The sequence below is a fragment of the Solanum tuberosum genome, unplaced genomic scaffold (genome assembly GCF_000226075.1).
Source record: "Solanum tuberosum cultivar DM 1-3 516 R44 unplaced genomic scaffold, SolTub_3.0 scf00262, whole genome shotgun sequence".
NCBI lineage: Eukaryota > Viridiplantae > Streptophyta > Magnoliopsida > Solanales > Solanaceae > Solanum > Solanum tuberosum.
In genome coordinates, this window is record NW_006239186.1 from 127,542 (window position 1) to 143,498 (window position 15,957).

Consider the following 15,957-nt stretch of genomic DNA (forward strand, 5'->3'; position numbering starts at 1 on the left):
TTTTTTTTGGCGCCCCCCCCCCCCCCTCTCTCTATGTGTGTGTATATATGCAGTGGTGGATTTAGGATTTTAAGGTCGTGGGTGCTGACATTCCTTTAATATAAAATTGCTAGCAATCACATAAAATATAAGAGCAACATTATTTGAACACAATGATAATTAAAAAAAAATCAACCAAAAGAAACATTAAAAAAAGTGATTAACCAAATGAAAAATGAAAGAAAGAAGTTGTAAAAAAAAGGAGAGAGAAGAAGAAGAAGGAAAGTATAAAAAAGAAAGAGTGTTTTATGGGAGAAAAAGAAGGACAAGTCGAGTAAGAAAAGGAAAACAGGAGTTCTTAAAATTGTTTTATCAGGGAATCGAACAGTGAACGTAGCTGACCATGCCCCTTAAATCTGGCTCTCAACCAAAGCACCCACCCCAAGTTTTGACTGATGGGTGCTCTTCAGCTCTTATATCCCAATTTTAAGAAATTGCAGTATAAGAATATGTAGTTCAGGGTGGGTCAATGGGTGCTCGAGCACCCAGAATGCTACATGTGGGTCCACCCTGTATATATGTATCATGTATGTATTCTCAAATGAGAAAATGAAAATAGTGTCAGAAGAGACATGCCTCTAGTGGCAGAGAAGTTAGTTTTTACCAGGTTCAGGTGATGAACATTTGTCAAGACCTTCAATTCAGCTAGAAACTCCCTTGTAGCTTCCATGTCCATTTTCTTGATAGCTGCTTTCTGAAATAGTTTACAGCACAAAAAGTACTGGGTATAAAGACACTTGAATAATTCTTTAAGTTGGTTATGGTTAAAACTTTAAAAAAAAGTACAACCACAGAAAAATCACGGGACATCCCACCCAGTGGAGAAGTGAAATCACGATTCAGTGTTGGTTATGATTAATATGTGCAAAATATACAGGATATAATGTATGTCAATGCATCACTGGAAGTCTGGAGCATCACCAGATGACTAAGCAATTCATTTATTTGTTGAATGTTCTTCTGCATGTGTCTTCCCTGCCCTTTGTTATTACTTATTCCTCCTTTCTCTGGACTACTGTTTACCCACTTACTTCATGAGATCTGAACTAAAAAGAATGACTTCTTTCATAATACAACAGGTTATACGGAGAAGTAAGATTTAAGAATAGTTCAAACCTCGCCTCTGAGCTCAGCATAATAAACCGCACCAAAACCACCTTGTCCGATTTTGTTAGCGATGCTGAAGTCATTAGTTGCAGTAGCAAGCTCTTCATAAGTGAACTCAACAGATTTATCCACAGTTATGCCTGAAAGACCTGGAGAATTGCCATCAGCCAGGCGACCGGAATCAGCAGCTTTAACTGTCATACTGCCTTCTGGGCCTAATCAAGACAAAGGTTAACATATAAGTTAACTAACAAACATTGTTTTCTACTACTCCAATACTTGCTAAAAGTTGGCAGCATAACTAAAGGAAATATTCAATTCCAACAAAGAAATCAGCTACTTTAAATTGCATTTTCAGCCTTAAAGTGATCCAAGTATAAGCACCTTAAGAAATGTTGTACGTCAAATAAATGAATGTTATAACTTATAAGAAATTAAGAACTAAAGAACAGGGATCAACACCTACCATGACCATACTGATGGAGGTGGTCTTCGGATCTGAGCAGCGAAACCTTTTGTGTTTTGTTCCTATAACATCCTACATAAACCAAACCCGCCAACAGCAAGACTACTCCTATTGCTCCTATAGATATCCCAGCTTTAGCGCCACCAGACAAACCTAATTATTAAGAAATATGCAACGATAGTAAGTGTAGATAGCATAAAGGACTTCCTTTATCATCATGAATGGTCTGAAAACGGATAACAAATAAGCCAACACTGAAGACGAGGAAAGATCCAAACCATCTGTGCTGCAAATCAGAGGGAGAAACAATACAAATGATAAATGTCAGCAATGTGCTAGTTAATGGAAGATCAATAGAGAACAAGACAGTCAGATTTAACATCAACTATTAATGAGTTACCTTGTTGGCAGCGGCGGAAAGTTCCCATTTCTATCTGCATAATGAAAGAAATGATGGTTCAAATACTGTTTATACATTAAGAACCGTAGTAGGCACAATCACTAAAACAGACAAAGTATTTGTACTAAATGTGTTACTGCTCTCCAATTTTAGTTGGCAAACTTAGACTATGCAGATATTGAAAAAGAAAAACATCAAAGGCATCATATATGGTAGCTGGTCAGCTGTAAAAGATATTAATTCATTAATAAGTAAAGCACGTGATTAAAAGGATTTGTCAAAAAGATGTTGTATCAAAGCTAAAAGTAATTTGAAGTGTATCAGTCTCTTTTAATTTGAACTTCTGGTACCGAGAAATTTAGCATTATATGAAACAGATCAAGGAATTGGAATGGATTAAAGAGGGAAGATCAAATAAAATATGGTGTAGAGAATATCAAAGTCAGAAGCAAGCTCTTTTAGGACATTTGTTAACCATCAAGCTATGACTTCTTCCCAGCACAAATAACAGTACAGAGTTATTGCAAACTGTTCTATTAGAAAATAGATTGAAAGAGGGAGCCTGCTGGCTGACATTAAGATGATGAGAAACAGAAAGATACACGAGCATATCAGTGTCTTAGCAGAAATGCATTTGTACAAGACACAGATTTGAGTCAGGTAGTTTTAGTTCGATAAACGCATTCTATTTAAAACACAACAATATCTTGGCATTTGTTGTATATCATTTTGAGTTTGCTCTAGGAGAGACTAACAAGCAACATGCCCGCACTACACTCCTGCTCATCCAAAGTACCAAAATAAGAACCAAGAATAAATAGAATCTCGCAAGCCCTTATATCTTTTTCCTTTTTCAACCTATAAGAAGATAGCTTTCATTCTGAAGCTGTTGAGAGCCATTATGGACGGCAAAGATCCTCAAAAGCATAACTCTGATCCTTCTTGTTCAGTACTTACTGTTTGATCTTCAGAAAACAGAGTGATATTGAAAAATACTTGAAAGGGCTTGTTTGTGATTCCAAAAGGGTATACCTCTAGATATTTTACCATCACTAACAAAATTAAAGATCATTCTTTTTTGATAAGATTATTCTACATTTATTTCATCTAATTCTCTTTGAGGGTAAATGTATCTCTCAATCTTCACATTTGCATTCCATGTGGTATATATAAAAATGTTTTTTCAAGACCGGAATCGAGGCAGGTCGGCAGTTTGAAGAAATGATCCAGGATGCAGATTGAAGAGCTCAAAGAAGCCAAGCAACAGAGAACAGTCACTCAGTTGTGCTTCTTCTTTTTGTGAATACTGCTTGCCCCTTGTGTTGCCATTACGGAACCCAGCGATAAACTCAGTTGGTATAGCTAGAATTTAGCTAATCAAAAGCATTATGTAAATCATAGGAATTTCACACAAGATTATTATGCTTGAAAATTGTCACATTTTCCCGATATGAGCAGTTCAGCACTACTAGAGTTAATCATGTACTTCGAACCCCTTTAGTCCAATGTACGAACAACTTTAGAACAAAGACAGATGACAATGCTAAAGTTCAATTGGTCCAGCACTACACTGTGCATCACGCCAAAAAAGAGAAGAAAGAAAACAGGTATCATCAACAAATTTTGCATTAATGCTCCATGATTAGTGCTGTATCACTGCTTCAAGTTCCCATTGCGCATTTAGACACATCAAAACCCATCCTTGATGATTCAATCCTCATTGATTCTATCCATTCAAACTACAAACTCCAGTTTATAGTAAACAATAAACTTCAATCCAATGTTACCTTTAAACAAAACATGTTGCTTCCTAAATTAATTCCTACTTCCTTCCTAACTTCTTTTTTTGACAAAGTGCCTACTTCCTTCCTTAAAAATGCATTTGCCTCCTTGCCTGTGACAGCAGGGGTTGGCCTTCCAGGCCGAGCTCGTCACACGGGACTTGCCTAGTGCAGTTTGCTCTCTTGTGCGGTTTGTGAGCTATTGCATACGAGTGGTTGGGGGTTCCCTTATCATTAAAAAAGAGAGCATTTTCTCCCTTTTCCCATGAGACTAAAACATGAACCGAAAAAGAAGTACTAGGACTAAACCTTAGGGGTCGTTTGGTAGCTAGATAAGAAACAAGTTATTTATGTATTAATTTTTGTATAATTTATACGACGTTTGATAGATTCGTATAACTAATCCCTACATAACTAATATCTGCATAAAATAATATATAGATTCACCCATAACTAATTTCTACATTACTTATATTTGCACAACTCTAACCAGCTACCAAACGACCCCATAAAGTTATAAAGCAAGACATAAAACTCCTATCAGGAAATAAAACAAACACATAAAGATCACGAACACCAACCTCTTCCCGGTATATAGATGATTCCTTGCCCTATATCTAGTATGGACTCGGCCGCAGGATTATACCGTCGGATTATATCTTCACTCACATTGGCTGCTGAAGCCACTGACGTCAAGTTATCCTCCGCCCGCACAGGGTACGTCACAAACAACCCAAAATCCTTCGAAACATCACCATTCCCACAAGAACAATTCACTACAACACTTAAATTCCCAGTATTCGGGATATCATTCTCAGGATAACTATTAAACTTCATCATCCACTGTGCAGTCGTCAAATCAGAGTAGTTCTTCGCCACAAGATCATAAGTATCACCGGTTTTAATCCTGTACGGGAAAGCATGGCCCAATACCTCCCCGTCGTTCAAGCAATCACAACGGAAAGGTATGTTAATCCTTGTCCCGGCGATTACACTATCTTGATTAGGGATGTTGCCCCTGTTGTTGTAAGAAACGATATCTGGTATACTGGTGGAGAACATCTCTGAGATTAAAGTGAGATTTGAACCTCGCCAGACATAGAATGAAGCTAAAGCTAAATCGCAGCCTCTATTACATTGGGAGTTAACTGGTAATGGAACAGAGGATAAGTAAACTAGTATAACGAAAACCCCTAAGCTCAAAACACTTCTTGGCCGGGATTCAAACATTGTTTCATGAAGAAAGAATGAAAATTTCTGAAATGGGTATGTGGGAAATTGATTCAAGAACGTATTTTTCTGGATTTCCTGAAATGGGTAATTATGAAATTGATACAAGAACGTATTTTTCTGGAAATTTATGAAATGGGTATGAAGGAAATTGATGCAAGAACGTATTTTTCTGGGAAATTTGAGCTGGGTTTTGGAGGAAGCGTTGACTGAGTGGGTTATTGATAAAGTTGGATTGAAAATTAGTAAAATAATGAATGATTATTGTTCAGATTTTTTAATACTTTGGTGAAAACAATGAAAAGAATTGTGTCGTCAGCGCACTTGTCAGGGAATTAATGAAAGCCGTGTTCTTACAGCTTTTGAAACTTTCCTGTGGTCTTCCATGGCGGCCTTTTTAATGGTGGCAATTCTCAACCGTTAGATCGAAAGAAAATTGAATCGAAGCCCTTGGTGATTATGGTTTGACCAAAGACAAATTCAACGAAGTAGTAATTACTGTAGTTTTTGACTTTTTGTTTAATCTTTGAAATTTCATTTAAGCAAAAAAAAAAGTTTTAAAAATTGATGTCAAGTAATTTGAATCGTGTGAATTTTATTGTACAAAAGATTGTAGAAGTTGATAGTGAATCTCAATCTTTATTAGTTTTATGGTCTATTATAATCTTTAGAAAGTCGATTCATGTAACGACGTGATTCCGTCGTTAGGAAAAAGCCAATGAGGAAAAGAATTGGGGTCAGAAATTTTTTTGGTAGTAACTTGAAATTTTCTAACCTAGTCCAAATTTGGATGAAATCAGGGTTAGTGAGGTGTAGGAAAATCTGATAACGAATGAGAAACCTAATTATGAATCTGATCACGTGAGTGGATAGTTAAGACGTTAAGGAACCCGTACGATTTTACGAAATCAAATTCGAGCAAGTAGAACTCCCAAAACTGATCATAGTGTGAACGGGTATTTTCTGAGTGTCATGGGATGAAGGTGTGATGTGAAATGGGGATTTGAAACTCTTAATTTGACTCTCTGTCTCCGTGCAAGCCGCCAGGTGCGGGGCCGCTGTAGTGGGATGAGGTGCGCCATAGCGGGACAGACGCGACTTAAATCGGAAATAAACCCCAAAAACGTTATTATTCTACAAGTTTCGTTCTTGAGAGCTAAGGGACGACCCAGGGCAAGTTTTTGACAGCTTTCCACCTCTTCTAGCACTAAAGGTAAGAATTTAACTCCCCTAATCCGTATTTCGATCCGTAGAACGTAGTTTCTTGGGTAATTATCATTGGGGGAAGGTTTTGAGCTGAAGTTAATGGTGAAAAAGCCCTAATTTGGGTATTGGGATCTTGGGTTGGCCTAGGGTTGATAATGTTGATTATAATCCGGGTAATTAGGCCTCATTTATTGATCCTTGCGTTAATTGTATGTTTTTAGACCACGAACAAGCGGGAAGAATCCGGAAAGGGAAGGCTCAAGTGTCTCAGGAGGATTCAAGCTTGGTTTCGAGGTAGGTGATAGTTGTGATTTCATATTTTGCGTGATGTATGTTAATAATTGCTTTATTGTAATGCATGTATGTATGTGAAGGAAGCCTATTGATCACACCTAATGTAATTGAGTATGAATGAATGATTGTATGCCATGAATCAACACTTGATTGTATGATTATGAGAATGTACATTGTGATTGTGATTGTGGCTTGTTGAATGGTTCAGGTGTCACGTTTCGACACACTAACTTGGATCGGGTGCCACATTTCGGCTCACATATGGGATCGGGTGTCACATTCGGCACACTAATTAGGATTGTGTACCACGTTTCGATACACTAACAGTTTGGGCTTGGGTTCCATGAGAGGACCATTGACTTGTCATATATACTTCTATTGAGAATGTGGAATTATACATTGACCCTGAAATGATAACTGATATATATATCCTGTATATGTGTGTTTTACTTTGTTGTGACTGTTTATATATATTTCGCTTACTGGAATAGCCATGTGATTCTACCAGTACAATGTGGTTGTATACTAATATTGCACTTGCTTGTTCTTTGTTGAGTACAGGGTATCTTCAGGCGGCTATTGATAGACCTCAGCTAGGTGATTATTGAGCGTGACCGGATTCAAGGGTGAGCCAGTTCTTTTAGACTGTCATGGATCTCTCTTGTTTAAGTCCACTCTTTTTGGACTCAGACTATTTGTTTAGGGTGTTTGTTTAGTGTCAGGGCTAAGCCCTTTTTTCTTAGACTTGTCGTTAGTAGAGTTTTGGTACAATAACTTTTAGGTTCTAGGGGTTGTTCTTCCGCATTAGTTTGGCTAGTTTATTTAAACCTACGGAGTTTATGGGAACTCTATATAATTTCTGCATTTAAACCTGCTTTCGTACCTTTAAATGCCTAATTTTTCGTTAAGTTGTTTAGTCGGGTTGTAGTAATGGTTCTCCCACCGGAGGGTTAGTGTGGGTGTCAATCACGACGGTCTGAGTCGTGACAATTCATTCAGAATAAACGAGATTTATGCTTGAATTTACCTTGAAAGTTATGTAATTTATGATTCTTATAATTTGAATCTTCTCACATAAACTAGAACAAAGAAATTAGGTTGTGTTTGAGCTTTATCGTTAAACTCAATTTGAGTTTATATAGTTTGATTTGCTCTCCCTCATGGTCTAATGAAAATGGATAAAAAACTCGTAAAATTGATATAACTTAATAACTAGGATCACGTTAAAGAGATATGAAAAGAAACTCGTTGAATTGAAATAACTTAATTAATAATTAGGATCACGTTAAAGAGCTATGAATAGCCACCATTTGTATTTTATGACAAAAGAGGCTTACAAGAGCATCCTTCACTTCTAATCTTAGAGTTATGAGTTTAAGTCACTAAAAAGACAAAAAAGATGAAAGCTACTATGAAAAGACAAAAAAAATTAATATATTTTATCAGTCTAATTATATTTTATATGTATATAACTAGAATCACATTAAAGAGATATGAATAACAACGGATTCTTCGCAAAAATCTAAATGTAGGCAAGAGAGTTTGTATGCTACAACTTCAACCATTTCAATTGAATATTGTGTTGAGAAAAAAAGAAGAAGAGAAAAAGTAAAGAAAATAAAACAAGCTTTGAGTAGGTCGACCCAACTAGAAACATGAGGAGAATGAGATAAGGAGATAAAAACTTTTAAAAAAATATTAAAATGTTTTTCTTAGATTTTCTGGGTACTTTAGAATATTTAGAGTCTGTTTGACATTGCTATTAAAAAAAAATTTTAAATAATTTTTCAAACAAGTGTTTTTTAAAAAAAAACAATTTGTGTTTGACTAATTCATTTGAAAAGTGTTTTTTAAGTCTTAATAATATCAATACAATACATGATACTGATTTAGTATCAATTAAGCGAAATTATCAGCCTTAATAATATCAATACAATATATGGTATCAGTTAAGCAAAAATTACCAGTCTTAATGAATGAGGGGTATGTACTGTAATTATTTATGAGAGAATAGATATTTTAGGAATTACTTTGGATTTGGGTATGAACTTGTAATTATTTGAATTTTATGGCCAATTTATGTAGTTTTTCCTAAAATAAATTGTGTATTTAGGTAAGTAGATTTTACACAAATCTCATAGTGTTAAGACATAATTACATTATATCCCTATTCTTTTCCAAATTTACAAAAATCCCTTAAATTTGATGGAATCTGGATACATCCCAAAACGTGACGATACATCACGTCCCGGTTTTGGATACATCCCTCAACGTCTTGATACATCGTGTCTTGGTTTTGGATACATCATTCAACATACCGATACATCACGTAAAGTGATGTGTCCGATCGATACATCGCGTAAAGTGATGTATTTGGCTAATACATCGCGTAAAGTAACGTCTCAATACATCGCGTATGTCCCAATACATCGTAAAGTAATGTATCTGAACGATACATCGCGTAAAGTGATGCATCCGACCGAAACATCGCATAAAGTAGGGATTTTTGTAATTTTTTCAAATGGTAGGAAATTTTTGGGTATTTAGGTCATTTTTCTTAAAATTATTGAGATTAAGCGAGTCAAATTGGACGGATCATGACTAAACTCGTTTTTAGCCCATTTGAGTCCAAAATAAACTTGGGCGGATCATGACCCCAACCTAATTTTTATTTCAACCCAACCTATTTATTTGGCATCCTTACATACACCCCATAAGAAATTTACGCCCAAACTTAGATGAACGCCACAAAAATATCAAAATTTACGCCTTATAAGTCTTTTACTATCATCACCGTCACCATTCATTCCCACCCCCACAATGCCTCGGTGGGTTTTTGCTACGCCTTGTCCCGCCTTTGAAAACACATCTAATCTTGTTGACTATCACAACAATAGCACCTACTATAGGTCTCTAAAGTCTTGTTTAGCATCTATATTTGACCATAGCCCTCAGCAATGCGAATAATCTATATCTAATAAAATGATAAGTTCGTGTATGATGCATATTATATCATGTAGAATTAGTATATTTACTTATTCAATTTCATACAAATTTATATGTTTAATTACGCACTTTCAAATTAATAAGAATATAAACAGTAGCTAAGCAAAGTTAAAAAACACGCTTATGTATTATATGCAGGAAATAAAGCAAACACATAACTAAAGAGCATGAACACCAACCTCTTCCCGGAATATAGATGATCCCTTCTCCAGCACTGAATTTAGCATCCATATCTGGATTATACCTTCGTATTAACTCAGCACTCACATTCGTCGTCGTCGTCACATACGTCAAGTTCTCCTCCGATCTCAAAGGATACGTTACAAAAACCCCAAAATCTTCAGAAACATCTCTATCTCCACAAGAACAATTCACTACAACACTCAAATTCGCACCAGTCGGAATATTATTCTCCGGGTATCTACTATTAAACCTCCTCAACAAATCAACACTCGACAAATTAGAGTAATTCAACACAATTCCACCATACGTATCCCCTGAATTAACCTCATATTGAAAATCATGCCCTAAAAAATCGCCGTCCTCCAAGCAATCACAGCGAAAAGGTATGTTAATTCTTGTTCCGGCGATTACACTGTTTAGATTTGGGATGGTGTCTCTGGTGTTGTAATCCATGATTTCTTGTCTAGTTTCGATATTGAATAAATTTGCGATGTAAGTGAGATCTATTCCTCGCCATACGTAGAATGAAGCTAATGCTAAATCGCAACCTCTGTTGCATTGAGAGTTAACTGGTAATGGAACAGAGGATAAGTAAATTAGTATAAAGAAAAGGGATAAGTTCAACATAAAGTTTTTTGGGTTGGATTCAAACATGGAAAAAATTCTGAAATGTGTATTTGGGAAATTTTGATACTTGCAAGAATTTGTTTTTTTTTGGGAGATTTTTTAGATGGGTATTTGAAAGTTGGATTGAAAATAGTAAAACAATAAATGATTGAATTGTTATATAGTATTGTTTTTGACATTCTAGATATTATACTGCTCTATTTCATATTATTTGACGGGTATAACTTTACATAAAAGTTTGTATTATGGTATTGTTGAATATAATGAATTTTATGTTTGAAAAATGACTATAGTTAATAATAAGAGTAAATTAGAACTAGATGATAAATTATCTTTTGATTTTTTAATTTGAATAAATAAATTAGAATTTATTTTTAAACCACTGAATGATGTGATACAGGAGATAAATTGTTTCTCCCGTAACTATAGGTCTCGCATTCGAATTTTGGATATGAAAATTTTCTTTGATAGGAAGCTTCCCTCTGAATGGGCCCCTACGTTGCGCGAAATCAAAATAGTCGAACTCTAATTTTATTTTTAATAATATAATGGACAAATAAAAATAGGTTAATAAAGTAAAAAGGAAAAATCTATTTTTTAGTAGAGTACATTATTTTCAATTTTGACTTTTAGTTGTGGAAAATAATAAAAGAATTACGTCATCAACACACATGTCACGGAGGTTAATGAAAACATCAACATAACCAATCACGATTGTCTTTCATTCTTAATCAGAAATCTCGGGTTTGAGTTTCCCTGATTTTGAGTTGTTTTTGTTAGGGACCGTTTTACCTTCTTCTTGACATGATTTTGAATTTAGCCGGACTTCAATGTAGATAATGTTACCAGATATTTTTTTAAAAAAAAACATCTAACATGACAGTCTTCCATGGTGCCTTTTTTCCTTATCTTTTCAAATTCTGATTCTATATATGGCGACCGTCGTAACGTTTAGTATTTGCAATTCTAAACCGTTGGATTGACAGAAATTTGAGTCGAAGCCCTTGATCACTCCACCAAAGTCAAATTTTACTACTTGTAGTACTAATAAATTTCGTTATTTTCTGATATTACATTTGAGGAAAATTATTTTTTGCCTCATGTGATTATGTTAGTTGGATTTGCTCTCCTTCCGTTGTTCAATAAAAATGCATAAAAACTTATGAAATTATTATAACTTTACTCCGATATTTAGAACTCTTATTTCTTATGTCATAGTTATAACTATTACAAGAAAAACAGTATCCTGTGACTTCGAAAGAAGCAAAGAAATAATGACAAAAAAAAAAAACAAGAAAAAGGGTATAATTAACTTACTCAAAATCTACTTTATAACATATTAATTAACTTCTATTAATTCTTTTTTGACTCCATGACATGTGAATGTTGGCATGAGAAGTTTGTTGGACAAAATCAAATTTTGTTCTTGATATATGTCTTTTTTTTTTTATCTCATTTGGATAATAATTCTGGCATGTAAAAGAACTCTTTTTACAGAATCAAATATAGTGAGAATTGATCTTCTAAACAATTTACAAATTGTAGAGATTTTTATTTTTATGCCTAAGAAATTTGAAAAGGTTATTTTTTCTGTTCATAGTGGTCAAGAGATCTTAATTCTTTTTAAAATAAAATAAAAACTTAAATTCATGAGCACATCAACACACATGATAAAGTGTTTCTATTAGACATTTTCTACTCAAATTTTAGAAAAACTTTTGTGCGTCTCAAACGTCCATTACGTAAATAACTTAATCACTTAAGATATGTCACGAGATTTCTTAACTATTTACATTAGTCTTAATAAGTTGTAAAATCTTGACTTTGTTTCAATTGAGTTTGATGTGTATAATTAAATACCTTACTCAAACAATTAAACTAATATACGAAAGGTGCTTATTTTCCCTTTTTTTGTTAGTTTTTTACTGAGCTACTGTTCATGTAATTTACAAAATACACCCTCTAAATATCTTGAATGGCATATTTACTTTTATTTTCATTTCTCCAAATCAAAGAGTTAGTCCACATAACTTTAATAAATAATATTTAGAAATTAAAGTTGAAAAGAATCAAGCATAGGTCTTTAAATTTACTCCATTTGTCAAGCCCTTGTATTTAATTATTTATTTCATTTATTGATTTGTCTCATAAAAGGACTACTTTTCAAAGTCCTCTAATTTGAATTTTCAGTTTTGACGAGTCTAGGATGTTGTCTTTTTGTTGAATTCACACGTTCAACTTTTCACAAAATGGAAAATGTCTAATACTCCCTTAGCTCATTTTTATTTGTTATATTTGGAAGGCAAAAGGGTCTGATGGACCCTTGTACTTGTATAAGTTTGTATTGTGAACCCTTCTTTTTACCCATTTGTCATCTGGAGCCCTGAACCCATCTTAACTCAACATTTTAAACACGTTTTTTGACTTGGCGTCCTATGTGGCAAACACAACAAAGGGCGTGTGATACACACACCTGAGGAGCGTGAAATCTGGTTAAAAGGGTCTAATAGCCACATTAGGGTTTATAAAGTCATCTTCTTCCCTATTTGCATTTAACACCATTATTAGACAAATTTGAGCTTTTTCTTGCCTCTTTTTCGATCTTCTTTCTCTAAATTTCTTCTCCATCTTTTTTCATCGTTATACTCCTCTTTTATTTCTATGCATTTCCAGTTAATTCTTTGCTTCATTTTGTGGTTGATCCTATTGTAGTTTTCTACATCATCATGAAAGTTGCTTTTCTTAGAATCCTATAATCTAATAGAAATCATGAAACATGTTATTGAAAGCATAACAAATAGAATCCCCAAAAAATTTCAAAAAATCAGTATAATTGACTAAAAACCTAAAAGTTAAAAAAAGACATAAATAGAAGATGAAATCTAGACTAAACAACATACAAATACGAAAATAAGTTACAAAATTTACATAGATAAATTAAAAATCAAACAAAACCAACAAAAATACTCAAACAATTTTATGGGAATGAAAAAAAAAATGAGAAAGAAAAAATGTGGGTATATATAGCCACACACAGATACTGGTCTAGGACGACGTTGATACACTATATACACTCAAGCGGTGAACCTCTCTTCTTTGATTCGGATGAAAACAAAGACGGATTGCCTTGATTGCTGCTGGTGTTTTTTCTTCAATGAAAAGAGTAGAAGAGGTTGAAAAAAAAAAGTGTAAAGAAGATGAAAGAGAAATGAAATGAGATTGTGGGGCCGGGGAAAGTGGTGGGTTTGGTGGCAAAAGGCAAATAAAAATCAGAAATATATTAATTAAATATAATAAAAATGTCAAGATGACATGAAGTGGTATATATATACACGTGTCATTTTATAATTATTTTTAAAATTACGTGTCAGGCGTTTGTGGTACACGCACAATTAAAGGGTAAAAAGGGTGTTTAAAATGTTGAGTTTAGATGGGTTCAGGGGTTCAGATGACAAATGGATAAGTAGAAGGGTTCACAATACAAACTCATATAAGTACAAGGGTCCACCAGACCATTTTGCCTATTTGAAATAGAAATATCGATTAAGAAAAATAATTTTTGACATAATTATTTTATCACAGTATCCTGATTAATTGAGGTTTAGTATTAGGTCTTGAAAATGATTTGGAGAATAAATAATTAGTGCTACAGCCTACAAGTAAAACATGGAAAAAAAATCTTGATATATTAAAAGTGACAAGTAAAAGTAAAAATCTATTTTGAATGATAGACAAGTAAAAGTGAACGGGGGAACTAACTTGTTTGGCCAGAATTAGGAGATGAAAAGTGTTCATTTGAAAAAAGTAAAGTGTTTGATCAAATTTTTGAGAGAAAATAAGTGTTTCAGGACTTTGCCTCTGCATTATAATTAGTTTAATTTGAGCTTTATATGAACACAACGAAGAATTATCATATCAAAATGAATGCATTTAAAAGGGGGGAAAAGTGTTAAATAATATTGTGATATATTAATATAAAAATATAATAATTGTTTGCTTCATATATTCAAATTTAGAGTTAGACTTTTCAGAGCCCAACTTCATACCTAAATATGTCTGAAGTTGGGCTTCATGCAAATTAAAATGAGAAAATTGTACGAAATAGTAAACTATTAATTTAAATTAAATATTATAGTTATAGTTTCTTTTATTTGTAATTCGTAGTAAACATTCCATGTTTTTTGCCATCCCATTTGTATACCTAAAATATACAAATAGACCAAAATATACAAATGCAGGACTCATTTGTATACCGAAATATATAAATGCAGGACCCATTTGTATATCGAAATATTCAAATAAACCGAAATATACAAATGCAGGACCTATTTGTATACCAAAATATACAAATGCAGGACCCATTTGTATACCTAAATATACAAATAGACCCAAATACATATTTTTTATGTATATATATACCGAAATATACAGATTAATAGTCATAACAAACATAAAATTTGTTATGGAGCGCAATTATACAAACTATAGCTATAACATACAAATATGATTTTTATGTTTGCTAAACCTAAAATTCACTCGATTAAAATTCAAAATCAGACTTAAGAATCTGAAATTAAACTAGTTCAAACTTTACACATTCGAGTCTACAATCAGTAACTTGGTAGTAATTATTAGTTTCGTTTCCGAATTATTGACAGCTTTAAAAATACCTTTTTAATTAGCTGATCAAATTTAGATACACCTTCGATCTGCCACACGACATAGCAAGTCGTCACAAACTCCTATAAGAGCATGAAAGTCTTAATTATAAAAAGTCAACATAAAGTATTAAAACACCCTTTAAACTTGATTTTTTTTTTGTGTTGAGTGAAGTTGAAAAATCCATGATAGGTGAATAAGTTGTGACATAGTATGACGAAATTTCGAACTTCTACGTGCGAAACTCTAGCACCATATAAGTTTTAAACTTTTCTTGAGTTAAAGATTAAAAACACACTTAAACTATCCTGTTTTTTGAGTTTCATATCTGAACTATTGAGAGAATAAGTTTTCTACCTAAACTATCACTCACTAATTAGTGTAACACACCTCAACTAATTTATGATGATGCGTGAACACTCTCTCTTTTGTTTAAAAATTAGATCATGTGAAAAATAATTTTACTATGAAAAATCTAAATAAATTAATATTAGGTTAAACTTAAGGTTAAATGTTAAAACTATCAACGTATAAATTAATTTATTTCAACTGTGACATTCACCATATTCTTTTCCACCTTTTTAGCCTTGGTCTCGTCTCTATCGTGGCATCAATATCTTTGACTTGAAAGGGGAGAGTTTAGGGTATTCTTAAAGAAGTCAATTAAAATATACTAAATAAATTAATGTGTCGGCAGATAGAGTTGTTATATATGCCAAGTGAACAAAGATTTTTTGGACAAATGCACCTAAAAACATTTCTAGACAAATATTTGACCTAGTCAACGTCGGAGTGTGTTTTGTTAATAACCATTGAGTGATAGTTTGGATAGAAAACTCGCACTTTCAATAATTCATATATGCAAGTGGAACCTAATAAAGTGGGATAATTTAATTATTCTTTTGATCCTTAACTCGATTTTCTTTGTTTGAAAGTCCAACACGATATATTGAAATTTC

General features: G+C 33.4%; 1 protein-coding gene across 2 annotated transcripts in view; it reads right to left on the reverse strand.

Moving 5' to 3' along the window:
- Window positions 1-10,463, reverse strand: part of LOC102600521 (chitin elicitor receptor kinase 1-like) — a 13,422-nt gene extending 2,959 nt beyond the window's left edge. Inside the window, exons 1-6 of one of the 2 annotated variants that reach the window (XM_006357882.2) lie at window positions 9,709-10,463; window positions 2,013-2,046; window positions 1,891-1,898; window positions 1,613-1,765; window positions 1,156-1,361; window positions 644-733 (exon numbers count right to left, since the gene is read on the reverse strand). In XM_006357882.2, coding sequence (XP_006357944.1) covers window positions 644-733; window positions 1,156-1,361; window positions 1,613-1,765; window positions 1,891-1,898; window positions 2,013-2,046; window positions 9,709-10,366 — 1,149 coding nt within the window. In that variant the 5' untranslated portion in view covers window positions 10,367-10,463. Of the gene's footprint in view, window positions 1-643; window positions 734-1,155; window positions 1,362-1,612; window positions 1,766-1,890; window positions 1,899-2,012; window positions 2,047-4,374; window positions 5,387-9,708 lie in introns of those variants that run through there. The other variant, XM_006357883.2, reaches the window with a different exon arrangement.
- Window positions 10,464-15,957: the final 5,494 nt, after the last annotated feature.